The sequence below is a fragment of the Lonchura striata genome, chromosome 1A, assembly GCF_050655825.1.
Source record: "Lonchura striata isolate lonStrDom1 chromosome 1A, ASM5065582v1, whole genome shotgun sequence".
In the NCBI taxonomy this organism is placed as follows: Eukaryota; Metazoa; Chordata; class Aves; order Passeriformes; family Estrildidae; genus Lonchura; species Lonchura striata.
In genome coordinates, this window is record NC_140741.1 from 10897496 (window position 1) to 10925171 (window position 27676).

General features: G+C 40.4%; 1 protein-coding gene across 2 annotated transcripts in view; it reads right to left on the bottom strand.

Moving 5' to 3' along the window:
* Nucleotides 1-27676, bottom strand: part of PDE3A (phosphodiesterase 3A) — a 235569-nt gene that overhangs the window by 21437 nt on the left and 186456 nt on the right. The window contains exons 3-10 of one of the 2 annotated variants that reach the window (XM_085569555.1): nucleotides 18998-19258; nucleotides 16508-16662; nucleotides 13228-13343; nucleotides 9902-10016; nucleotides 7501-7586; nucleotides 6878-7047; nucleotides 5831-5968; nucleotides 717-828 (exon numbers count right to left, since the gene is read on the bottom strand). In XM_085569555.1, coding sequence (XP_085425681.1) covers nucleotides 717-828; nucleotides 5831-5968; nucleotides 6878-7047; nucleotides 7501-7586; nucleotides 9902-10016; nucleotides 13228-13343; nucleotides 16508-16662; nucleotides 18998-19258 — 1153 coding nt within the window. Of the gene's footprint in view, nucleotides 1-716; nucleotides 829-5830; nucleotides 5969-6877; nucleotides 7048-7500; nucleotides 7587-9901; nucleotides 10122-13227; nucleotides 13344-16507; nucleotides 16663-18997; nucleotides 19259-27676 lie in introns of both variants that reach the window. The other variant, XM_077783258.2, reaches the window with a different exon arrangement.

Consider the following 27676-nt stretch of genomic DNA (forward strand, 5'->3'; position numbering starts at 1 on the left):
TGGTATTTAATATTTGACACAGAGAGAATACATGACTTATCATGTTGTTTCCCACATTTTTCTGTGAGTGTAGGGAAAACAGGGTGTTCTGTGTTCTTCAGTGCTGGGTTTATCTGCCACCTGAAGTGGGTGATAACTCCTTCCTCTTTCCTCAAAACAAGAATCTTTGGCAGCTGAGGTACTTTGATAAACTTTATTTGAATTAGCAGATACTTTGGGGATGACTGAAAACAGGCTTTTCAGGAAATAAATGTTTCCCACTGAAAAATATCAGCTAAGCTGTAGTAACTGAACAGGCTTCACTCATGTTTTGGGCATATTTTTTCTGCTTATAAAGTTCATCTCCCCTTTGGTAGCATAGCACTGCTACTGTGTAAAAGTCCAAGTTGCTTTTAGGGGGTCAAATATTTCAAAAACCTCCAACTGGAGCACTGGGATACTCTTGCATTATCAGGAAACAGTCTTTACTTATAATAGCTTTATATGATTTCTGGCAAATTTTGCCATGAATTATGAAACAATATAAAAGATGAAATACAAAGAAAAAAAGATGACAGGCTGTGGTTCAGCACCAGCCTCTGCCTAGCCATCCATTGGGTCATGGCGTAATGGAAGAAAAAAAAAAAAGTAGCTTTATAATGCAAGAAGAAAAGCTTCAATACAAAATCCCCAAAACTTAAAGGAAGCATCATTATGTGCCAGGAATTTTTACTTACAAGGTATCTCTCGGTATCCACACTCCAAGGCATGAAAGTAGTTCATAAATTCCCTCACTGGTATTTTAAAGGTTTCAAACAGCCCCATGTCATCAAAAAGCCTGTATGATACCTGAAAGAAAAAAACAACAAAAAAACTCATGCTGCTAAGTAGATGAGAAACACTCTACAAATTAGATATAAAACTCCTTAGGTTTAATTACCCTGTGAAAATCTGATTTCCTGTAGTATTTTCCCAAATCCTTGACTCAAATCGATTCCCAGAAAAGGAAGAAAAAGCAAAGGACTGACAGAAGGGGGAACCATGTGGCTCCTATGCATTGTGTCCTTGCTTTCTCTCCAATTTTGGAAGTGAAATGATAAAAATGACTCCAACAGGATATCAGGGGCAGCAAATAGCTTAGGAGGCAGAGGTGCTCTAAGCATTCCTGCACCAAAGGTGACTGTAAGCGTCCAGGAGAGGATGTATGTCAAAGAGAATGCCATGGATGAGTGAGGAGGGTGCTCAGAAATGAAGGCAGCAGCTGACACAAAATGGGCACTTCTGAAGACAAGTTTGAACTTGACATACAAAATAATGGGACAGAGTAAAATCACTGCCTGATCTTTTCACATCTGTCGCAAATTGGACCCCAAAGCCTTGCAGAATTTTTATTTATTTACTGCTGTTAGCTAAATTCTGTCCTTTTGATGCCATCTGCCTGGTAATGACCTGCTTAGAGCTAAGCAACTTGAAGAACATTTGGACTGATGTGTGCTCCAGGGCAAGAAATGGTCACAAATTACACTTTGTGTTTTACATCTGAGTATAAATCAAACATCTATCCATACCTGCTTGTGTCTGTATATTTTGTATGTAAATTGGGACCTATGAGCTGCACCTAAAGTTGAATGAACATCAACAGCAAATGTCCTGCCATTCTGGATTTTTAGGGCAAGAATAAAAAAAGAAAGGAAATGAATTTTCAGCCTTAATGATCTTCCTCCTGCCTCCCCTCATGGTCATTCCCTACCAGGAAACACCTGCCTGTGAACTAACAAAGCAGTGATGGTGCAGAGGCAGGTGGAGTGTGGGGTCTGACCCCATCCAGAATGACCCTCTAGTGACCAAAATCTGACAGGGGGATTCTGCTGGGGGTGCCAGCTCTCACTTCTCTTCCTACCATACCTGAACTACTGTGCTCTGGAAGACAAGAGCTTAGAATAAAAGGTAGAGCCTGTAAAAGACACTCTGAAAACCCCAGGGGATCCCCCTGTGTTTAGGCAGAGTGAATAGAGTGACCTTATGCATAATTAGGATTAGAATCTGCATATAACCCTGTTTATCTCTCTAGAATCATGGCTTAACTGTATCAGCTGGGATCCAATATTTTACCAACAGACAGGTGAGTCTTAAATCCTAGTGTTAGGTCAGTGGAATGTAAGCCACTTATTTCCAGCAAAGCATCTCTGTATAAAAAGAGGAATCATAATGAAATAATGTTCAGCAGGACCAAATCTTACTTGTCTACACTAGCATAACTGGACAGGTATCTTAAATAAAGCATCTCATAAAAGCATGTTTTTTCTCCCCTTGGATTTTGGGGGCTGGGAAATTCCATAGTTGAAAAGAAGCAAAGTTGACTGTGATGTGTAGGAATTACAGCTTTTCCCTTTGACTTGAAGTAAAATGGCATTATTCTTTGGGGTCACTAGATAACAAACAGCCAAGCAATTAACTTGGCCTTTTTAATAATTCTTTAAAAAAAAAAAATTCTTTCTTTCTCTCTTTTCCCCTCTCTTTCTCTCTCTCTTTTCTTTCTCTCTTTTTTTCTCTCTTTTTTCCTTCTCTTGCTCTCTTTCTCTCTTTTCTTCCTCTCTCTTTTTTCTTTCTTTCTTTCTCCTTCCTTTGTTTCTTTTCTTCCTTCCTCCCTCCACTTTCTCTCTCTCTCAGCAAAGAGGGAGGAAGCAGGTGTAAAATTATGCTAGAAGGAGGAAGAAAGAGCATTGATATCTTCCCAAAAGTCAACTAGTCAAATTCTTTAATTAAAAAAGAACAAACTACAAAACCCAGAAACAGTAACTGTGCAGCTTTTTTAACTCCTTGCTCTTGATTAAACACTTTAATGGCTCCTGTCTATCAAAATATTTTCTTCCCAGCCCACATGCTGTTTCAGGAGCTCCCTGGGAGTTGGAATCCTATGGGCTGAGCACTTGTGCTGAGATGTGTCCCCTCCTGCCAGGGGCTTGGCAGAGGGTTTCACCACACTGCCTCTGTCCTCCAGCCTCCCTGTCCTGCCTCAGAGCACAGCTAATGCTTGAATGAATATTTTTTAACTCAGAGACTTTAGTGGCGCTGCCTGACCAAGGACAAGTACTTCTGCACCTGGGTTGTTACTCACACCCAGCCCCTCACCTGCAGGCACACAGCAATGGATCTCCTTGGAGGACACATGTGAAATTTGGATTTGTAGCTCCCTTCTCACTGGCTGCAGGCAGCCCTCTCACAGCCCTTGCTTCCTTCAGACCTGTGTTCCCTGGAATTTGCTGCTACCCAGTCTCTGCCTCTGACAAACTCCTCTCAAGGCTACTGGGATGATCCCAGGAATATCCCATCTCCCATGTGTGATGATGAGAGGGCCAAATAATCCTCCTGTCATCCTGCAGGGACATCTCAGAGTCCTGCAGTGATGCCACCCTGTCTCTGACACTGCCAGCAGAGGAGCACCCCCACTTCTCTCTCTGGGCCCAGCAAGAAAAGCCAAACCACAGGTTTTAGTTTTACAGGAGCTGTATGAAAAGTGTTAAGTGTGACTGAAGATATTGTTGAATTTTATGGCCTCGTATGAAGCAACAGCTCAGGTCTGAGAGCTTGGCTCTTGGTTTGTGAAAAGAGACTGAATTCATGCTCTTCTCTGAACCCTGTCATGCACATTTGTCACTGCCACATTGACTGGGCTTGCCACTCCAGTTTGCACAGATGCTTTCATGGCTCCTGACTGGTTTGGGGTCTTTTTATATGTCTAAATCAATTTAACATTCCACAAAGAAGGAACAGATATCTCAAGCAGCTTCAAAGATGCTAAGCCAGCATTTGCCTTCTAAACTGAGTGCTTCCCTGAAGGCATGTGTCAACTTTGCTTTGTTCCAGCTCATAAATTTAACCTAGCATGGCAAACATAGTTAATTCAGATTTTTAATTGACTCTTTTTTTTTTTTAATGGGTTAGTCCATTTAATAGCAAAATACAGAGAATACATCATTAGAGCTTTTGTTTACTTTTGTTAATAATATACTAGGATTTAAAAATCAAACCAGAAAAAAATAGTGCTTTTGGCTGGAGAAAAAAATTATATACTTTAGTTTCCTGATTTCTGAAAATAATTTCATTAGCAACATCTGAGTAGGTGGGAGTAACAAGGATCTCTATTTTGTGAACAAGGCTGAACCTGCTGTTAGGGAGAGGGAGTTATTATAAACAGCTGTTACAGAAAATGAATTTTTGTCACAAATATTAAAGCTTCTCTATTTTATTTCTCAGGACTCATTCTGTGGAACTGTGAACATGTTGGAAACCTGTGCAAAAATCAGATTTTGGGAAGTAGAGTGAGGGGATTTAGTGCAATTTGAGGGAAGCACAGAGGACTTGTGTCCAGAGGTATAGGACCCCATGCAGCTTGGTGAAATGCTTAAAGCCTACAGAGGGACCCATGTAAAACCAGAACAACTTCTGGATCATCCAAACTGCTCTTTATGCCATTAAAAGAAAGTTCTGGTCTTCCTTATGTTTCATTCATCATTCTATTATCATTCTATGCTGTTAGAAAAATGAACAGTATTATCTAGAAGAGCATCTCAATCCCACACTCACTATCTAGTGCAATAGTGCCTCAATGAGCACCACTGAATTTATCCAATAAATATATCCATTATCCACAGTTTGCCTATTTCTCTGAAATGAACCTGGAGACTTGGCAGGCTGGTCAAACTCAGACGTTGCTTGCCAAGCTGCAGAACACTAAAAAACAGACCACAGAATAAATGTGAATTCATGCCATGATTTTCCTTGTTGACCACCAGATAATTGAATCTAGCTGAATAATAAGTAACCACCAAGGGACTGTGATTTGATCCAGCATTCTCTGAAGCTTGTTACACTGAAATCTGCATGACACACTAACCTCTGTGTTTTTTTTGGGGGGGTGATAATTGTACCACATTGTACCAATTAACTTTATCTCCTCTTTCCAGCACTCATCACTACATAATGCCTTGTAAAGTGATCCTTGTTCAGTCTGATTCTCTCAGGCTTTCCCCCCATTTCATCCCTAAATAATAATAAAAATAATTACTTGCTTTTCCTGTTTAATAATCTTCAATGCTTTTATAAGAAAAGAAATTACAAATTTGTCAGTGTGCCAGGAAAAGGGGCATAACAGAGTAGAAGGTTCAGCCAAGAAAGTGATTACGGAAGGTGACACTAATCATGCTGGCTAGACACAGGCTGTGTCAGTAACTGAATTACACCCACAGGAAGGAATAAAAACCTGAGAGCTGAAAGAAAGACTAGTGAGCTCTCCCAACTCATATCAAATCTTCCCTACATAGTATTATATGAATTTTCTCTCTAAGTTCTGATTCTTTAAAAATTGGGGAATATAGCAAGGATTCTTTCTACCCCCATTTCCTCAAACCTTGCTTTCTTGCCCAGCCTGAAATCTGAAATCCTTTATTTCTGGGATCTTATACTGATCTTCAGTATAAAAGAGGACCAAAACTCTGTATATCTTGCATCCACTGAATATAATTACTGCTTAGCCCTCCCATGCTAAACCCCATGAGAAATCCTTTCCCAAAGAACTCAGTAAGGGCTTGAAGCATCTCAGGAGAATATTCAGAAAAGCAGAGAGCAGAAGGCTCTCTTCTTTTTTCTTTGACATTTTTAAAATTAAAAATAAAGGCATTCAAAAGTAAGGAATAAAATGAGGCAGAGTTCATACTGTCAGTTTTGAATTAGGTATCAGGGATCACAGTTCATTGGATCATCAGCTTGTAAGGACAATGCCTTTTAACATGTCTGTGTCTAAATCTGTCAACATTCTACCCAGACACTGCAGACAAGGTGCACCTCTCACCTGACTGAGAATCCGACCACATTTCTTCCCAATTTTTTCCACCAAATCAAAGATTGGGAAGTTCCAGCTATTTAGCTGCTCCATCAGGGGATCCAAGTTGTCCATAACCAGAGGCTCAGGAGCCAGTACAGGCTTGTCCTGTGCCAGAAATCAGAATAAAAGAGAATTGTTAGTTCAGTGAAGCATCTCAAGCAAAAATTGATGCTCTTAAAAGCTAAAGTCACATTAGCATCATGTGTAAGTCAGTGGTACTTCACTCAGCTCAGTGCAGATGTCCTCATTTCTTGCAGCCCTGCAGCTACTCACTCTCCTTTGTAATGTGTTTCACTTGAATGGATAGGAAATTCTGTTTATGAAACAGCAGTGTCTGCACTGAGACTCACTCATTCATTCACTCATGGGAATCATTCATTCATTTCCAAGGGAGGCTGCCTTCATTGTGAAATTCACTGTGGTACAGACAGAAAAGCTCTCAGTTTCTGCTGCTGCATCAGGACCCATTCACTGGACTCTAACATGGCTAACAGGGCTCAGTCCAAGTGAAGATTTGTAGTCCTTAAACTGAAACCTATCTGTTTCTCAAGGTCTGCAAATAAAAGATGGGTTGTGCAACCATTTCACATTTCTCCCAGTATACTCCCTGGAATTTTATTTCACTTAGAAACTGGAGATGAGTAAATGCCAGAATGTTTCAAGCAAAATGCCTTCTCTCAGCATGTCCAACTCCAGCAGATTACAATCAATTTTTAAAGAGCTCCTGCCAACTGCAGATTATTAATTCAGTTGTACAACAGACTGTGGAAAACTTAACTAAACAAAGCTTTCCCTCTGCATCTCAACCAAGCTCACAGCTGAATGCTGTGAGACAATCATCATTTGCTCATCACACTGAAACATTTTTTGTTTAAGACAACAAAACCTTGCAGCACTCCTAGACCACACTTTTTCTGCAGGGATCTGGGTTTTTTGTTTTGATTTGTGTATTTTTTCCCTCTCAGTGTCAGCATACACTCATTCTTTAGTGCTGGGGGAACTTAGAGGAGCTACCTCAGGCGGTGTCAAGGGATGCAGGATGATGGTCTCAGGTGTGTAGGACCTACAGCCAGATCCCTTCCGTGGCTGCTCCTTGGAGCAATCCGTGTCGTCATCGTTCTGCACGATGTCACTGCTGTCGCTGTTGTTGGTCTCGTAGTCAGAAGTGGCTTGAGCAGGATCATCTACAAACACAAATCACAAAGCCTGTGGTGTGAACAGCAAGGGTTTCATGGAAGTCATCCTGTGACCTGAATAACAGCAACAGGAGCTCTGACTCATAATACATATGTGCTGCTTGGCTGGCTCCGAAGTCGGACAATCTGTCCAAGGGCATTGAAGATATACCCTGCAGAGTGTAAAAAATGGCAGCAGGGAATGAAGAGAGAAACAGTTTTGAAAACCATTATTTAAGTAAATTGAGGGGAACAGTATATCCTTTATAATTTAACTCCATAAGCATTTTGTACATGCTGTACATACAAAAAGGGAAAGAGCATTTGGACATGAAATTGTCAAAGACAATTTGTATGGACTCACCTGTGTGTGTTCTCCTTTTATGACAGAAAAGCTCATCCGCCCTTTTAGTGAATGATTACTGAATTTGAGGGAAAGAGGTGTTTCTGACAAAGAATTACCTGTTCTGTTCAGGGTGTGTGTAGTAGCATCATTTCTATTTAGTGTCCCATTGCCAGCTTCTATTTGGTTGTAGGGTCTGCCACAGCTGAAATACATCAAGAAACACACACAATATGAAGAACCACGTGCCTTAGACAGTCTTGTGTAAAAGGATTTCCTACTGGCAGTGTGAGATTATGTCATACAGTAGAAGTCACAGTCTAGGGTATATTCTCCAGACAAAATCACAGGAGAGTGCTAAAGTTTTATTGCAACTCGGGACAAAAATACTTGGATTAACTGCCCACCACCATAAAATTTGTGTTTTCAACAGTAAACCTGAACCATGTGATTTTTTTAAATTATTTTTTTTATTATTCCCTAAGCATACACACACAAAATAAATCCCATAGTTCTATACTACAGATGCCCTATAAAGATGAATTAAAATTATGAAACTGCTGGAGTCCCATACAATCTTACAGAATTCAGTTTGAGCACAGTAATGATCTGGCTTCACTCTTCTTGCCTAAAATTTGAATATGTTCCTCTAAAGGAGGAATATTATATTTTATCATTACTTCAGTGACTGTATACCAAGTACATAAGAACCAAGAGGGCAAATTTTGCTTCATAATTTCCAGAACAGAAACATATTCTGGGAGGGATCACAATATTATGACCTTTTAAAATGGCTGGCACTTCTATTAAAAAGCTTTATTCCTTGTGTTTTTGTTCCCTTTAAACCTTTACAACATGACATTTCAACATTTTCTCTGGCTTGAGTCAGCATTTTGTGGCATATCCTATATATAACAATCTTCACAAAGCAAGTATTACAGAGTTATTTGGATTGGTCAAACTTTGTACTCGAACCTTTGAATCATTTTAAGTTCAACATATAAAAATGGCTTAATTCCTGTGCCAGCTAGCTTTTGACTGGGTCATCCAAACATATCCTGGAGTCTGGTATGCCCTGCAAACATCATGAGTTCCTGAAAGATTTTCAAACAAAAATGAAATAATCTGTGTTCAGTAATACCTGTAATGCATAGCCAAGCAAATAAATCTTCTATCAGTCAGGTTGATAAACAAGATGAAAAAGGTATTAATTTCATTACTATCTACAACAACCTCACACTGATTCTTTTTCGACATTTTCAATCAATTCTTAAATGTTCATTTTAATTGAAGGCTTCCAGAAATGAATGCCACTTGTGAAATAACAGTATTTTGTTGAAGTGGTAAAAAAGGCACAACCTAATAAGACTGCAGCACCTTAATGCTATATTCCTGTTGTGTAATATAGTTTTACTTTCAAATTAATCTCTCCAAATCCCAATTCTGCTATTCCTTTGGAAAACTCTTAAAAGCACTTAAGTTTCTATTTAGTCATCTAAATCCAACTCAAAAGCCTGTTTGGATCCTACTCTGAACTCCAGTGAGGATGACTCCCTGGAGCAAACTTGCAATCTCAATTTTGACTTGTCTCACAGCCACTTCCTAGCCTTGCACACAGCACACTGAGACACATCCAAAGTCATGGGATTGAAGGCAACAACTAAAAATTCTTTCCAAAGATAGTCAAACTTGATAGTGTTCTCTGCTGGCTGGTCACTTGTGCTGTGGCCAAAATTAACATCTGGTGTGTAAAGCAACCTTGAAGTTGCACTGGAATAGGCTTGGGAATACCAGTTTCCCACTGTTCTGAACTGGACACATACTGCAAACTCCAGTAATTGGATTTAGCAACTGAATCCTTTCTGAGAAGACAAGAAGAACAACTTTCTTTCCAAAATTCTACTTTTGCAAAGCAGGTCTGGTCTGTGTTACCTAATAAAGGGGTACTTTAAAGTAAGAAAGGTAAACTGTGTTACTGGAGCTCTGAGCAGTAGAAAGAACTCATCTGCAGTTGATTTCTGGAAAAAAAAAATCCCCACAGAATCTAATCTGACTCTGCCTAGGGAAGACAGGACCCACTCCTCCTGAGTGAAGGCTCAAAATCACAGAGTCTTCAGGGCCTAGCTGTCAGATTTTTCTGTGCCACATCAGGTGCCTTCTGTGCAAGCCTTGGCTTGTGACCTAAAGGTGACTGCTCATGTCAAGGGCATGGCTCCAGAAACACAAGCTGTAAGCATGAAATCCAGCTTTGGGATCTGCAGGTTATTGATAAGGAATTTATTTATGAATCAGGCTGTCCACCTGACAGGCGTAAAAGTAATAAACATAGCAATAAACATAGCCAACAGTCTCCAAATTTAAAAGTGTTTTGTAGCATTGATCTACCCATTTGCTGAAGTACTATAAACCTGAAATAGCAATAGAAATTGCTAAATCACAAAAACTTGTATGCAGGCCAACAGAAAATGTTCATGAGAACAGTGTGAAATGATTGCAAGGCATGTCAATTTACCATCTTACCTGCTGCAGATGACGGAGGGGCTGATGATAGGGTCTGACAGGCTAGGTGCACTCTGAGTAGAAGTTAAGACTTTGTGTGGCTTTAGGCCCTGCTTTGTGTCAGTGTCTGTAGGCTCTGGAAATGACACAGAAGATGTTTTTCCAGTAGGACTTGTGGCAGGCGTCCCCTGAATCGGTGAATGGCACGGGGAGGTGAGAGGTGAAATATTTGGTGGGATACCTGGCCAAGGACAAGAGGAGTCTTGTCAATTAACAGAAGTGGCAGATGGCTGTATTAGCTCACTGTGCAGAAATACTCTTCTTGAGATGCACCAGCCTAGTCTCCAAAACCAAAATAGATAAAAGAATACCCTTCTCCACTCTGAACCAAGCCTAGGGCTGCCACAGAGTGAGGAACTTCCACTGCTATCAGCCACTTTTACCTGCTGAAGATCTGGCTCAAAATGCAAAGCATATTTTCCCTGGTGAGCAGGATGCACTAAGTGGACAGGCATGAAATGAAAGAGGAGCTTGTGGCATGACTTTTGGTATCAACATATGCTAGTGACAGAGACACACAGCCCCAAACAGGCAGTTCTCAGAACCATCTGCAGTTTCTCTCTCACCATCTCTAAAGCAGGTCAAGGGAGGCTTACACACATTCCCAGAAAATTTGGATTTCTACATGTTTGAAGACTAGCAATAAAGCAAAAAGAGCAATTTTTAGTAGCCATACATTATACAAAATACTGCACTTCTGGGACCATTTCTCATAGATTTTGGCCTTGGTCTTCAGCTTGAGTTTATTTCTCAATATCTGTTGCTCACTGAGGGAGAGACTTGCAATCATTTCTGCAGCACATGGTAGTGTACACCAGAGCTAGAGCACAGAAATTGCCAATATCCACATGTGCAACACTAGCAAGATGTAGTTCTCTCTGTCCCTTATTCCACCTGAGCATCATTGCCAAGGTGAAATGCACTCAGCGTTTAAAGAAAGTGCTGCCTTCTCTTGCAATCCACTTTACAATTCCTAGTCTCAGACAAAATGAGACTCAGAGTAAGTCCAGAGGACCAAACTTAATCTATCTTGAAAGGAAATGCATGCAAATTGAGTTACCTCCTGTTCTGAAGTTTGTAGGAACTCAGCCCCAGTTAATTTACCACATTCACCTTCAAAGCCAAAGGACAGCAAGGCCATAGGAACTTGAAGGAGTTTTATGTTTGAATTTTGCCCCCTATCTAAATGCATTCTAGACACAAAAAATATCTTAAAATAAGGCAATAGGTTGATCTAACTTTATGAAATATTAACCTTGCAGGATATACATATACAGTTCCAATGTTTTTTTCCCTGATAGAAACTTACTGTGATAAGAGGTTAAAATATAATTTACTGATGAAAATCCAAGAGTTTAAAAAAAAAAAATCTGATAGTTACTGTGCTGTAATTTGGAGATATCCAGCATCTCTGTTTTGATTAAGGGTATTTCTTCAGCAAATGTGGTATGTATCTAGTGTCTTAATTCAATGATTGCAAGTAGGATATAATGCCAGCCTTGACATCAGAACACTACAGCCTTCAGAGCAATTAAAATGTTATCAGATTGCCATGACACAGGGAAATGGCTTTAAAATACAGGAAGCCTCTGTTTCACATTTATGAATTCACTGAGCTATCAGCTTTCCATCCAACAAAAATGTGTCTTTAAAAACATTTCACAGTCTGTTAGTTGCACAGGGGATAGAGCTGGATTATTATCTATCTTTGAGATATATGTTACCAAGTCATGTTCATAACTCTTAGAGGATGCAATACATATGGTCTTCTTTTAACAATTTGAAACAAGTCTTGAGAATTTAAACAGCACTTTTCCCAATAATGTCTCTAATCACAGCAAGCTTTCTACTGCTAGTAGGGATCCAGTCTCTTGAAATATTTTTTGTTGTGTGTGTTTTTGTTTTTAGAAAGTAATTTACCAGGGAAGGTAACCACAAATAAAATTACCAGAAAAAAAGCAAAGCTTTTTTCAATAATCCAACATTCAATCATTTACTGGCAAAAGTGAGAAAAAAGTGTGTTTTGCTACAGCAAGAATTTTTTCACAATCAAGACAAAAGAACAAAAATACAAAGAGAATTTTTAAGTACATCCATGCACTCAGGTCCTCCAGAACTTCTGCAAATGTGCAGTGTTGAAGATATAAAACAGTGACTTCAATGTGATGCAAAATTACATATGAAAACACTTGAGTTTTTTTTCAAAATAGGTAGAACTAGCAGCATTTTAAAATGTGAATGTTTTCATGCATAATTAAAGACATATTTTATAAATTAATATATTTATATATTTATCTAAATCAACTTATAAAATTAATAATAATTGTATATTACCAATGGAGCTTGGTAATATACAGTTTCTGCTTCCAGCTCAAAATGGATTCTTGTAGGTTGTGCTTAAGGGAATCTCACTCAAGGAATATGCACAGACAACTAATGCCACAAATGTATGCAAAGTATCCTGCTATAGCCAAGGGAATAAAAAAAGATATAAAAGATATAAATCACAAATTAGTATTTCACTTGCTGCATCATATCATGGCTAACTTATATAAATCAAAAGAGTCAAAACATTTACAAAGGGCATGACTACAATCTATGGTATGTTAAGCAGCTGTGTCAGGGTTTATTTTTTGTTTGGTTGTTTTTTGTGGGTTTTTTTTTTGTTTTTGTTTTTGGTTTTTTTTGCTTAAATAGAAGAAATAACCATATTATACTGATGGAAGAATAATAAAAGCAGCAGGTTGGACAGAGAACAAAACCTAGTAATGAGAATGCTAGTCAAAGCTAGTCAAAAGATGTACCAGCTAGTCACGGGGAGCAGTTAAGTGTTGCAGTAAGGTAGAGAAATCATAAAGAAAGTCTTCACAAAATCAAACCTGCTCTCCTGGAATCAGTGGCTGGCCTTTCAGGCTAGCACTTTGCAAGATGCCATGTGAAAGCAGTCCTGGTGTGAGCAGTTCCTTAGCATAACAATCTATTCCTGGGTGGAAAAACAACTGGCACCTGTACAAACTGTTTTTAAACCATCAGGTAGAAAAATGAAAACTATCTCTCACAAACAACTCTCCCTGCATGTACACCAATCAATACAGAATAACAACTTGGAATAACCAATAAATTAATTGGCAAGAAAGCCACTGACCAATTGGGAGTCCCACACGAGGTCTGCAAAACTGTATAGAAGGGAGTTATGTGAATAAAGAATGGGCTTTTTCCACCATGTAGAAAACAGAGTTTGTGTGATTTATCGCCCCAGGCTGACAGAGCTCGGGGTGCCCACTCACCTTGCCGGCTCTGCCGTTTGGCATTCAGGTGGTTGGTAGAGGACACGGCGTAGGAGGTGGAGAAGGACCTGCTCTTGGTGATTGTCATCAGAATGGAGCTGTTCCAAGAGTCAGAGCTGCCAAACCAGAGCACAAACAAGCAACATTCAACAGGAGAAAAAGCCTCAGTGGCAGATCTTGCGAAGTTTGGAGCTGCAGCAAGAAGTAGGTGATAATGAGATAGCTCAAAATCTGAGGGAAACAGCATCTCTGGGTTGGCTAAAGTGGTGCTTGTGAGGCACTCAGTACCACCTTCAGCAAAAATATTTACAATGCAGACAGTCCAAAGCTGGACTTCCCTCAGTGCTGAGACCTATTTGCCTTATTTATACAAAGATACCTTCATTATATTGTTCTGACAGCACAAAGAGACTCAAAAGTTGACTTAAGTTAAAAGTTGATGTTATCTTTTAGCAGCTCCTTAAAAGAGCCAGAAGTGACAAAAGTTCTCAGCAGAACTGGAAACCCAGAGTCCTCTGCTGCTAGTGCCACAGCAGGTACTGGAGGAACTCCTCAGGAGGCTGGGGAGGACTGGAAGCATCCTGCATGGTTGTGGTTAGTGGTGTGCCCCTTCATACCCTAACCAGTGAAATGCCTGCTCCATCCCCAAAAAAATGTCCCTCTCAGACCCTGAAGATATCAGTACAAGAGAATTGTGCTGGAGGAATCCGGGTGCACGTGTTCTTGTGTGTGGGGAACAGATGTCAGTCCCCTGCAGCAGCATGGGTTTATGATTTTAGCCAGAATAGGCCAAAATGTTCTGCACAGCCAGAAAACTGTATTTATAATCACTTTCCTGAATGACACCCATCAAATGTCAGCTTCTTGCAGGGATTCAGTACTGGCTCTTATCAAGACCTGTGAGCTCTCTGGATGGGTCTGCCACGCAGCTCAGGCTACACATTTCTCCTCACAGCCTCATATCCAGGTGATGAGGATACACTCAATGCTGAAGACAGACTTTTAAAGTAGCATAGCTCCAGCTGAGCTTAAAAAAAATAAACTTAAAGGAAAAAAATAAAAAGCATTCTTAAAGAAAAAAGCATGTGGCGCTGTGTTACCTGTGCAAGCATCTTGTTTTGGAATAGTAAGTACTACCTACAAAAATTGCTGGTTGTCTTCATGGGCCCAAATTCTTAAAATCTGTGATGAAGTGAGGCAAAGAAAGAATACAGGTTTGCTTTTTTTTTTTTTAATTAATGGTTTTGCTTTGTTTTTTAATTGTCATGAGGAATATAACACACTGGCCCACTGTGGAGCAAAATAACCTCAATGAACCAAACCAAATATCTCTGACCCACATTCTTTCAGTTCCTACAGGAGAATCACTTAATATAAAAGTGGGTGAGGGAAAGAATGTGCAAGTTCTATTATTTTTCCAGTATAATGTTTACCCAAGTTCAGTGACATGGGGTTGGAAGAGCACAGAATTACTAATCTCAAACTGACAGTTACAGGGGATTTTTGCAAATATGTGATTACAGAAATCCAGAAGTCATGTCCCACATTGTGAGGAATAAGTTGCATGTTTTGCAACTACAGAATCTGCCACAGGGCAATTCCTGTGTCAGCCTCTCTCCTACTGTTCAATTTATAAAATGTTTCTTTCTATGTGACCAGTGGAGTGAATTTGGTACAGGGGAAGTGGCAGATAACCAAGATATGTTTTTTTCTCTTCAGCTCAAAATTCCTCTCCTTGAAAGCAGATCTCTCTTGGTCTGCCAAAACTTTAAAAGCTAGACTTATAGGATTCATTTTCCCCCTTTCTGGAATACACATTGCTTCTCCTACTGTGAAAGAAGTAGTGCAAACAGTAGGCTGGGAGGCTTGACAGAGCTATAATTACACAACTGGCTATGACATTAAACATAGGAAGAATTGATAGCCTGCTTAGCTGGCTCCTCATGCAGAATTATATAACAACCACAGCAAAGGACCAACAATAATATTTAATTGCTCTCCCTCTGATTCCCATCTTGGACACTTACACACTACGTGAGAGTGGGATCAACAGCATAAATCAAATGCACCCCAGGAACCACAGGTCTGTGAGTGAAAATCTCTGCATTTGGTTACAGCTTCCTTATATTTACTTTTACTGAGGCAGATGGGACTTCTCACAAAGGGAACGTTGGCAAACCATGTTTTTTTCTTGCATGAGACTTTCAGGGTCCTCTGCAGGCTGCCTTGAGCACCTCCACACCCCGTATGACAGCCCCATCCACGGGATAGATTTAGGTACCTGAGGAAAGGTTAGCCTTGGAAAAAAGCTGCTCTTTGGGGCTGCATTCCCCCAATCTATCCAATAGCCAACATTGGTGATGTTGGGCCTTCCAAGTTCCTTTTTCCCCACTACCAGCACCAAATTTTGAATTTTATGAAAGCACATGACTCTTCTGATGTCACAGCTCTGAATTCTCTTCTTGAATGCAGTGCTTTCATTCTGATCCTCCTTTCCCCAGTGTCTCCACACTCTTTCTTCATCCACCAGCTCCAAGATGATGGCCCTTGCTGAGGTAGGGAGGGGACCTGAACTTTATTCTCCCAAGGTTGTAAGACAACTTGCAGCTCTCCACCTTCCTTTGAAGGCTCTGACTAGAACAGAGAAGTATCCATGGAGCCAGAAAGGAGGAAATCCTGTTGTAATGACATGATGTGGAGCTATTACAACTTTTATTACAACCTCTGAAAATCCCCCAAACAAGTTGCCTGCTGGCTATAGGCAGCTGAGCAGACACAACTCTTTATCTCCATTTCATGGGAGGACCATGTGCTTCATGACTCCAGCTCAGGGATCAGACCCTGAGAAGAATGGGAGATGGAGAAGTGCTTTAGGAACTGGTTTAATGACAGGACCACATAATTAGGTGTGTTCTTAAAAATGGCTGGGTTAATTGCTGCAGTTTTTCTTGGCTGGGCAATAACCACATGGGCAATCTCTGCATGCTAAGAAAACTTTAACCAAGTATCTTGCCTTTCTTCTGATTTTATTTGGCAGTTCTACAATTCATTAGGATAAATAGATTTTTTAAAGTTTCTTTTTCTACCCAATAATATGAATAATTTTGGCATAATCTGACAAGAAAGGGAAACGCTGCTTCTTTGGCAAATCAATTTAGAAAAAAATTAAGACGTAATTCTAACACTGTTCACAGCCAGCATTTTTGAATGCATTTTGAACACAGAACCAAAGAAATATGCTTGAAGAGAAACATAAAAGTGAGAGGAGGTCATTTGTAACCTGGATGAAGAAGACTCGTGAGGTTTGATGCTGGCACTGCGGTCCCTTCTCACTGGAGCTGGCTCCAGAGTGGGCAATCCTGTGGCTGACGTGGTTGTGGTCCAGGTTGAGGATACTCGTCTCAGCAGTCCTGGAGGCAAACTTCTCCGTAAGCGCTGTGGAGAAACCAGTTCCTTACAGTTTGTACAGGCTTACAGAACCTCTACACATGCACAAAATAAACCATTTCCATTTGCTTCATTCTGTCTGACAATACCTTTAAATCTGGGTTCTCCCAGGGATTATTCATTTCAAACACAGCCAATGCTTTAAATGCTTGGAGGGTCTGGACCATCCTCCCTATCTCAAGTTTAAAAGAAGGTGTGTTTATATAAATAAATAAATAAATAAATAAATAAATATACAGCCCAATAGCCAGAGATGTGCAACACCTGATGTGGCCAAGGGTACTTCAACAAGTTAGCAAGGCCATAAAGGTGACTGAAGCATCTGTCATAAAAGGAAAGGTTGAGGGAGCTGAAATTGCTCAGTCTGAACAAGAGAAGTCTCAGGGTAGATCCTACACAAAAGATCACGAAAGTACACAAAAAGCTAAAGGGAAGATGTAAAGAAGGAAGCTCTTTCTAAGGGTACCCAGTGACAAGACAGGAGGCAGCAGAGCAAGAACTGAAGTACAAGGAATTTAATTAAAATGTAGGAAAATATTTTTTCTTTTTTTTACTATGAGGAGGATTGAACAGAGAGAAGGTGCCTGAAGAAGCTGTGAAGTCTACATTCATGGAGATACTCAAAACCCAACTGGACATCCTCCCGAGCAATCTGGTCTGGGCTGAGCCTAGAGAAACTTTCTCCTCAATGAGCTCAGGGATAGGATTGGATTAGACAATCTCCAGATGCACTTTCAACATCAACTACTCCAATTTAAACTGTTATGAATCCTCAGAATCAAGAGATTCAAGGCAAGAAAGGCTGTAAGAAAAATAAGGCAGGGGAGCTCCAACTTTTTTCCCTGCCATATCTAACTCAATCCCCAAAGATTAAACACTGAAATAAAACCTTCATGCTCTGGGATATGATGTCTCAAAAAGCTTAGAGGAAGCATCACTGTTTACAGCAGATTTTTCTTGATCACCCTGTGTTTTTCTTTCACCTGACTCTTCCATTTCTCCAATTAACAGGATTCACACGTTTTTTTCAAAATTTTGAAGGCAAAGATAATAAAGGATCTTTTTTGGAGCCAGACTTGCTGTTGCAGATCCTATAATTTTGTAAGCCGTTTCTCTTGTAAAGTTCTCGTGAAGTGTTTATAGTTAGGAACTAAAATAAATATATCTGCAATGGAGAGCTTGGACTCTGCCAGAGGGTTTTGAAATATGAGATGGAAGACATCTGTGGTCCTGAAGCTCAGAGTTGCAGATAAATATGTTAACACATTATCTCCTTACACAAAATGCTCAGTGTCAGATGCTTAAGGTGAAGGTCCTAGATCTGCTTTTAGACACTTTAAGTAAAGACATGCAAACTATTTATTTTATGAACCATAATACATTTAGGTCAATGAATTCTTCAATCAAATTATTTCTCTGTAGCATTAGCTCATTTCTTCATCCTTCATTTCTCTCCTTCTCAAAGCATATTATGCAACAGCAAACTAGTATCTGTTCCCTGTGTGTGCTCATGTGATAGCACTGCTCTTCCACTTAACTCTTCCCCTCAGAGCCTAGGGTACAGCCATTATAGATATGGTCACAAAAATAAACTGGAAAATGTGCTTAAAAACCTGTGAACATTCATTTCGTACATACAGCTGCTAAACAGACAAATAGGGTGGCAATTATCATCACACTAAACTATAATAAAAGAATCATGAGCGTAATTCAGATACCTGGAAATGCTGGAATAAACGACTGGCAGTGCCATTTAAACTGTAAAAACATAAAAGCACTTGCTTGTATAATGTACTCTGCCTATATTTAATTTTACAAGGGAGGCTGCAGTACAAAAGCATTTTGATTTAGTTTCAGAAATGAAATGTAAGCCATGCAGGACAGCTAATTAGCAACAAACCTACAATTCACTCTGCTTCAAACCTGATGTGCTCTTTCTAGCTGTTCACTTGCAAAGTGTGGGTGGTTAACACTGGTTATTTCCTACCTGATCCCTGAGCATTCATAAAGCCATTTTTCAAGGCAGTATTATATATATCTATTTATGGTTCTGCCTTTTTCTTCTCAAGACAACTTCCATGAGCTCACAGTATTTGTCATCCTAATGATTGTGATATTTTTGTTAGTTAGTTTGTGGGGTATACAACAGTTTAGACTTGATCCAAAGCACTTGAAGGTCATCAATAGAGACTTTTTCATTGAGTACTGTAAGTTTCACCCTTCTGATTAAGGGAAGGAAGAGATGGCAATTCACACAAAAAGCCCAGTGATGTCTGATAGCCCAATGAGATCCCTTTAGGGAGAGGCAGGCTCCAGCGCTCACCTTGGGAATTGCAAGTTTTTCTCCTTTCTCTGGACACTCCTCCGAGTCGGAGCAGGTGTAGTTCTCGCTGAAGGACATCAAGGGATTCACCCTTGGCTTGTGGATGGCCTGGAAGGTCAGCTGTGTGTTGAGCAGGTTGCTCACTGTTCTCAGTGACGTGCAGACGTTGGGGGGCAGTGAAGGATCGGCCAGGAGGTCTGTGATGAGCCCGTGTGCTTCTCCCATGACAGCGATGTCCACCGTGATGCTGGTGCCAGAAGACTACGGAGGAGAGAAATGATACAGGTGAAACAACAGAAGTGAACAACCTGCTGGGCACTGCCTCAAGCTGTGGTGAACTCTCTTCACAGCTTCTGCTAAAGCAGCTGCAGGTGGAAAAATAACAACACAAAATAATTATTTAAATACAGAGAACAATGCTGAATAGATCAATCATCGGTCTGCAAAGCCTTTGGAATTCCATCATATCTGATTTCACAGCTTTCACCATCTGCAGCTGACTCAACCCCTCTGAATAAATTGTTCAGACTCCCAGTGGAGACATGGTCAATAGCCAGGGCCTATTTGCACAAACAATTTTTTGGAGACATGGCTTGGGATGGGAGGAGACTCTCCTCAGAGATGCCCAAGCACTAACTACAGAACAACTAATCCAGAACAACTAATGTTCAGTGCTTAGGCCTAGATGAATGAAATTAATCCCAAGCATATACTGAGATTTGTAAAATATCTCTGTGCAAATAAATTATTGTATTCTGGTATAATAGCAACAACATTCTTCTCCAAGCAATTGCATTTTGGGCAGCTATACCAAAACTGAAATGGAGTAAAAAGCGGATTTTTTTAAACCTTAAAGTTTTCAAGTCTGTGAATTGACAGCTAAACAATAAAATTTCAAAGATCTGAGGATCTTGAAGCTCTAATAAAGAATAGTGTGACTTGGATGCACACAGAAGTAAAACACCAAAAAAGGTAGAAGGCATATGGAGTTCCAATGCAGAAGTGACATTTCAGCCTCATTAACTGGTGCACTGAAATCCATAATAAATTCTGCATGGAACTGCTGTTTCAAGGCACTCCAAGAGTGACCATTTTCCCTTTGTTGTGTCTCTGACACGTAAGCTCAGTCCTGCTGTTACTGTTTGGGGCTTAGCAGGTGTACATGCAGTTTCCTAGAGAGACCATTGCAGCAGATTTTGTACTAATTTGCTTTCATGTAGTTCTTAGAAAAAGCTAAAATACATAGTTTGTTAAATGGGGAAGTTATGTCTGTGAAAAGAATGTACAAGTTACTTGGAGTGACAAGCAAAGAGCATGGAGAATTGGTCAGACTGAGAAGGAGAGTGATTAAAGCCCCAGCCAGGAATGACTCATCAGTGACAGCATTCATGGACCTCAAAACACAAAGAACAGAATAACACAACGTGATACTGCTTCGTTCTCAGAAAAAGCTTTACATGCAATAAAAAGGCATTTCTGAGGAAAGTGATGTATTAGTCAAGTATAGCTAAACCTCTTCCTTCTGTCTTCCCAGTTGCATAATGTGGACATCAGGCCCTTGGCAAAGAGATGTTTCACTCCCCTGATCCCTTCTTCGTGTCCTGCTTCTTGCTAAGACTGAAGTAAGCTGCAGGACCAGAAGATAGGTATCCTCACTCACCAGCCTCTCACAAGCCTCTTCCCACATTTCTTTGCCATGCTATGAAATACCATAAACCAGAAACTGCTTAATCCACTGGAGTGCTATTTCATCCTGCTGAAAAAAATTAATGCCTGAATGGCTCTTTCATTGCTTAATATTTCCGGAGTGCATGCAGAAGATTCTGGCAGATGCTAAAGAAAATTCTTAAATTAAAGGACAAGGCTTGGGATGGGAGTAATTAATTATCTATCTTAACCTCAGCCATGGCAAACGGACCAAAGGGGAGTGAGGCAGAATACATGACTCAAAATGAGATAGAAGCCTCATACTTTCAGCAAAACTGTGTCATCTACATCTTGAAATTCTATTAAGCCTGGAGCCTGGAGTAGTTGAGCACCAATCAGAGGCAGAGATTAATACTTCTATAAAGTAAACAAGTCTGACTCAGTGGGCTGTAAGCAGAGGTTCTGTACAGCAGTACTGATCTTTTTCAAAGCAGCCAGCATTGTTCTCCATGATTAGCACCAAGTGGGGAGAGGGAGTGCCCTTCTCCATGGTGCATTTCTGCCACAGGGCCCCCAGCTCCCTGTGTTGTCATCTGTGCTGGTGACCCCTGCCTTGACTCTGAGACCCAGCAGATTTGTCCCAATCAAATGCCAGGCTGTGATGAGTTATGTGAGTCAAGAAGTAGGAATGGTTCATCTATCTCAGGGTCATCTATCTCAGCTAGGCTGACTAGGCAAAATTATAGCTATTTAAATTATTTTTTTTCTAAAAATTATTACAAATTTAATGCATGGGAACATTTAAAAATATTTGACTTTTCAGAGTCTCTACTAAAAAACAGTAGAGAACTGCATATGTTTTGCAGACCATTATTCAAAAAGTAGATGATAAAGTGTTTCCCTAAAGGGCAAGGAGACCTGGAATTTATTGTAAATCACTGTGATGATGTGAAAGCAAGAGAGTAAACTGCTGAAAATTTGAGATTAATGTAATCACATATATGCATATGTATTGTATATATGCACACAGACACACATGCATACAGATATATATTCAGGGAGTCTTCTCTTAGGGTAAAAATGCAGACAAAATCCACGCTCAGCCTCTATAAGTTGTTTTCTAATGTGCATAGCCTCTGCATGAACTGATTTGGATTCTTTCCAAACCACTTTACTCATTGAAGCTCCAAGGCCGGATATTCGGGAATACTGGCATGAACAACGTTTGCAAAAACTAACAATTAATTTGATAAAACTAAACAAAATGAGGAGCTAAGATAAGGTGAACTTAATTTCACAATGGTCAGTGTTCATTTGCTCATCTATGCCAATAATTGTGAATGCAGTTCCCTCCCATGAATTTTGGATAAGACTGGCTTGCTGTTCATTTTGTGACTTCATCCCCGCCCCGATTTCAGCAATGTCATGCAGTGACTAAAACTGAAATGCTCTGGGGCATGAGAATGAGAAAGCAAACAGGCTGGGAACAAAAGCAAAACTAAACAGGCTCATTTTTAACTAAGATAAGAAGAAAAAATAATTCCTTATGATGCTGAAAAACAGCTGGTTTAGGCCACAGTGCCATCTGGAATTCCTAAGTGAGCCCAAATGCACTTGCTGCATGTGTTGAGGCTTCCTTTTATGTACAGAAAAACCAACCAACCAAACAAAAAAAGCCCGAAAACACACTGCTGCATGTGCAGGACCAAACCACAAAAGCAGCATGTCCCAGCATCACACTGATGATTTTTGTCAGGGCAGGAAACAATTGTAAGGAACACTCTTATATTCATATATTAAAACAGTATTCTGGAAAATTTTAATAATAATTTAGAATTTTTAGTTTTGAATAATTTGTTTGGAGTCTGCAACATGACTAGAAAAGTTCTCAAAACTTGCATAACCTTCACTGGGCTTTTCTATTACAATCCACAAAATCCCCTTTGTTTTCTTCTGTTAAATTATATTATGCACGAAACTCTTAAGACTAGCTTTTTTACTCAGTAGGAGGAAAAAGCAGATAAAACTGTGCAGGAAAAATGAATTTAGGAAAATAGGAATAACAAATTCCTTGAGCCATAAGACCCAATAAATAAATTTAGGGATGAACTATTTGTGTTGGCTCACCTGGGGAGCAGATTTGACATCCATACACTTAACAGATGCCTTACCACAAAGCAAAGCCTTACCCCTCCCCATTCATGTTTTGCATATGATTCTCATCCAGCTTAACTAAAAAGTCACCCTACAAAGAGGGTGATTATCATGACAACACAAAACCAGTCAAAACTTACACAAAGCTAAAAAAAAACCCAAACCAATTATCAAATACAAACCACGATTCATTTCACACAGCCTTGTGTTAGGGAGAAATAAAATCTTCATTTGCTGTGGCTTGTACAAGGAAAAGAAATGAAGGCAGAGATGTTGGCCTTTCACCATGTTACACTCAAGAACACTGTAAGCAAAAGAAAGGGGGAGCTGAGGAGAAAAAAAAAGCAAAGGAAAGTGGCATCCAGCATATCTTCAATCTTCACACAATTACGAGTAACTATAAATCACAATTTGATATGGTTTCCAAGTCACATCATAAACGTTCAGGCCAAGCTGTCTGGAAACAAAATTAAAAGCAAATATAATTCTCCATTATTTTAATGTCTACAGAGCAATTTGAAGGATAAACATGAATTGGCTTCTATGGAAATAATGAATCATTTTAAAGGCGCCACAGACTTAACTACTCCACCTTCCACTGAATGACTAAGGAAAAAAGTGTGCATGCAATTCTTTCACATTTCACTTTTCTCTATTTAAAGCTCTAGAGCCAGAGTATTTTTATTTTTCTCTTATTTTGTACTAGCACAAGATTTCAGATTTTCTCTTCTCTGGTGAGCAAAGAAGATGTTAATGAGAATGTTTTCTCCAGCTTAATGAAGCACAGCATTCCCACTGCTCTCTGGAGGTCAACCAGCCACAGGCTCTGCAAGGCACACTCTTTGGTAGAGCTGAAAATAGCATCTTCCCGTTGTCTCATCACATTGATCAAAGAAAACCTTCCCAAGGCATCTATGGAGCCCCTGGCTTTGCTGTTGAGTCTTTAAAGCACCCAGAGCCACACAACCACAAGCCAGACACTGAGGCACAAAAGATGAGCCTACAATGAAGGAAACTCTAAATCTTGTTTGAGCCATAAGGATTGGAGTTTTAATCCTGGTTCCAAGATGCTGGACGGCACCAGCACAGCAAAGCAGAACTACCTGAAAACAACTACACTGAACTCTGATCTGCAGGGCAGAAAGTGTCATGCCTGCCACATGAAGTGTGCCTGTAATGCCAGGAAGATGCCAGAGTCCAAGGATCACAGAGCAGCCAGAGAAGTGTTTCAAAGTAGTTCTGCAAACACAGATCTGATGAAATGGGTCTCACCAAAGAGTCCCACTTTTTGTCCCCCCCCCCATATTGCAATGGCCCCTCTCCTCAGCAGCAGCCCTGAGGGCACAGAGTCAGCAGCAGGCAGGGTGTGCATGGATTGAGCAGCCTCATGCAGGGCTGGCTTTGTAACCTCGCAGTATATTAAACCACCAGTCTTTGACTACTACCAAGCAAGACCACTGATTTAGACCCTCCTCCTGTATCCCACCATGGGCTAAAATAGAATTGCCAGGAAGATAATAATCTCTGAAACTTCCTCCCATCTGCCACATTTGTTTGAAACTGCCAGAGAGGAGGAGCATGACTACTTTCCTTAGAAAACCAGGATGACAGCACCACCATTCTTTATGAAAGAGGCACTGGTTTGAGAAGGAAATACTTCTTTCCCCCTTCTAATAAAACCTGTGGAATATATCACTGTCTGTAGCACGCTTTGTCTGGGGAGGCAGCTGCAGTCCCCACATCCTGCATCTCCACCTTAGGTGACACCACTCACAAAGCTCATAGTTACAGCTGACTAACTTTCTTCCATTACAGGATCTTTCAGTTTGTGACAGCTTTGTCAGCCAAGGAGCTCAGACTGAAACATAAACTGCCAGGTATTTGTCTGGGGTGAATTATTTCAGTGTTTGAGAAAAATTGCTCAGACATTTACAAGGAGACTGTCGGAGTTTTTTATCCATCCTAAAAACTCTTTGTAAACCGATATCACTTAATCTGCAGCAGGCACTGAAGGTGCAGTAAGGCCTTTTGCTTTCCCTGGCCTGATATGTCCAGATTTGGTTGTGAAGTCCTTGGGAAAAATGAAACCAAAGCTAGCCCTGCATGACCCCTGTGGGTTCTCAGAAACCCACCACAGAACTGCGCTAAGTGTGCTCACCCCCCCACACTGCACGTGTGTCCTCATGCACTGTGCACACCACTCCAAAGGGCAAAGGATCACATTCAAGAAGCAGAGAACACATTTGAGCTCTTTTGCAGTTTTGGTGCCATCTGTGACTTTCAAGGGAGGCTATGGGTTCCTGCTTTCAGGTCACCCAGCAGGCTTTTCCACATTTGTTACACACACTGAAGGAAAATATCCTGGTGGTCACTAGTAACCAAGCAACAATGAGAAGATAGATGCAGAAATAATCTCAAGGAGTGGGAGGACTGGATTTGTCCAGATTCAAGACCTACAGAGTAGGAAAGTCTGAACCCGTGTGGATGCAAGTACTGGACACAACCCAATGCAACACAATTAAATCCCTGCCATTTATATCTGACAGAAAGGACCTCACATGAACTAACTCCACTGGTACTGACATAAAATGATACTTAATTTTCCACATTTCCTCCTGCCACAGTAGAGCAGAGCTGGAAGCCCGGGAAGGCGTAGGGAAGAAGGACAGAGAGTGTTCAGGCTGGCACAGTGTGGCAAGGGACAAGCTGCAAAGCCATACATGTGCTGTGCCTCAGGCTCCTTGGGAAATCCCAGTCCAAGGGAAGACACTCAGGGATGACCTCCTGCATAAGGCATGCCACAAGGAGGATCCAGGGAAAGCAGCTCCTGGAAGGAGGCGAGAGCACAGGCTGAGCTTTCTGGCTAAGAGCCGCCGGTCACAGCTTGCGAACCTCGTGGAAACTCTGACTCTGGTATTTGATGTTCCCAGCAGAGCCCTGGGGACACAGTCACCCAGCTCCAAGAGACTTTCCATGCTATTTGGCTGCCTAAAAACATTAGAACATCATGACTCTCCAGCCCGAAGACTACTTGATGATGTAGAGCAGATCACACAGTCAGTCACAGTCAGGGTTGATTACTTAAAAAGTAGACGCCACTCCAACTAAACGAGGAACTTTAAAAATTATTGCTTTTAATTAAAGCACAGCAGATGGCAAATATTAAATTTTAAATGGGACTCAAATCTGCTTTGAGTAACACAGACTGAAGAAGACAATTCTGTGCTTCAGAGGCTGTCCTCCATTATTGTCTTACATTATTGTTCTCCAATTTGTACGTCAGATGGTCACAAATTGGTAGCTTAAAGCTGATAGTTTGTGTCCATATGAAGAAAACAGCGACAACTGTCTTCAGCCTCAACTTGAGCTGCAGCAACACAAGCTGGGACCCAGCAGGAGTGGGGAGCTGGGTGCACACACAGGGGAGGATAAACCATCTATTAATACCTGGTGATCTTACCCATTGGAATTTGCAGCTCCAGCATGCCTGCTAAGCATGGAAAGCTATTTTAATTCTACAGTGAACTAAAACAGAGCAGCCAAATACACAGCATGAGTTAAAAAAAGATCCATTGAAAGCAATAATCACCGCTCTGCCTTCTGTGTACTAACTAATCCTCCCAACATTTTCAACTTGACAGTCTCAGTCACACCAGAGCAAAGCCAAAGGAACCATGCACTGCCATATTTTCTCCCTGTCAAAGTGCTTCAGGGTCTTCTGGGATGCAACTTGAGAAGCAACCTCACAATTAGCAGCAAACTGCAGAAATATGTATGAAAATAAACACAGCTAGAGATTGACAACCATCTCAGCCCTTCACTAAGAACTACTGAACAGTATTAAGAAGAGCATCATCAAATTTCATACACATTAATAACGTAACGAAAATAAACACAGCCTCTAAATGAAGACAAAATATTGGGGGGCGGGGTGAAGAGTTACTATGCAAGGTATATATATTTTCAATTACTAAAAAGGAGTTGTCATAGAAGAATAAACTAAAAAAAAAAAAAAAAAAGAAACCTCATAAAGTTTTAAGAATGAGTGTTGAAAACCAGAATAAGAAAAAATTAGAAACTAGGAAGTAATCATCAGTGAAGCTGTATATAAAAAGCCTTTAATGTTCAGTCTGTTTTTACTGGAATTACAACAGGGATTTGGAAATGCTAGCAGGAGCCAGATGTATATCTTGGGCCATGTTTCCCATAAGCTGCAGCAACAGAGCAGAACGATCCTGTGAAATTCTCCAGTGACCATGAACACTAATGATATCTAGTGGTCCATTTTTAAGAACAGCCTTTCCCTGAAGCCAAAGACAGGCAGTGATATTCTGCACCTTTTGAAAAGGATAAATCCTCTGCACATCAAACTCCAGTGAGAGCCTCACTGCGGATAAATTGGTCCAATTTCAACATTTTTTTCTTCTCCATCAGACCTTGTGGTTTGCATTGTTTCAGCTCTCCTGACTTTAAGCACTCACACTAATACCAGTTAATAGCCACTGAGTGTTAGAGAAGCCTCCTCCTCTTTCTCATGACTTTATGTCACTAATGAACTCCTCTGTGAAAAGAATTAATCATTTTTCTGTAACACTTGGCTTTGGATTCTTATATTATGACTCATTAAAAAAAAAACCACCAGCTGTAGCCCTAGGGACTTGTAGCCCCCAAATCATTCATTAGAGCTGCTGCAGAGCTATTATTTCTCTAAAGTACAAGCTACTAACATCTAAAGCCATGACCTGCAAAAGTCACATTTAAGCATATACTAGGTGTGAAAATCCCCCACCTCTCCTGTGTTATTTATTGGCAGACTCTTCAATGAAGATCAGAACAGAGAGAACCAGTAATTCATATACAAGAAATATAAAACACAAT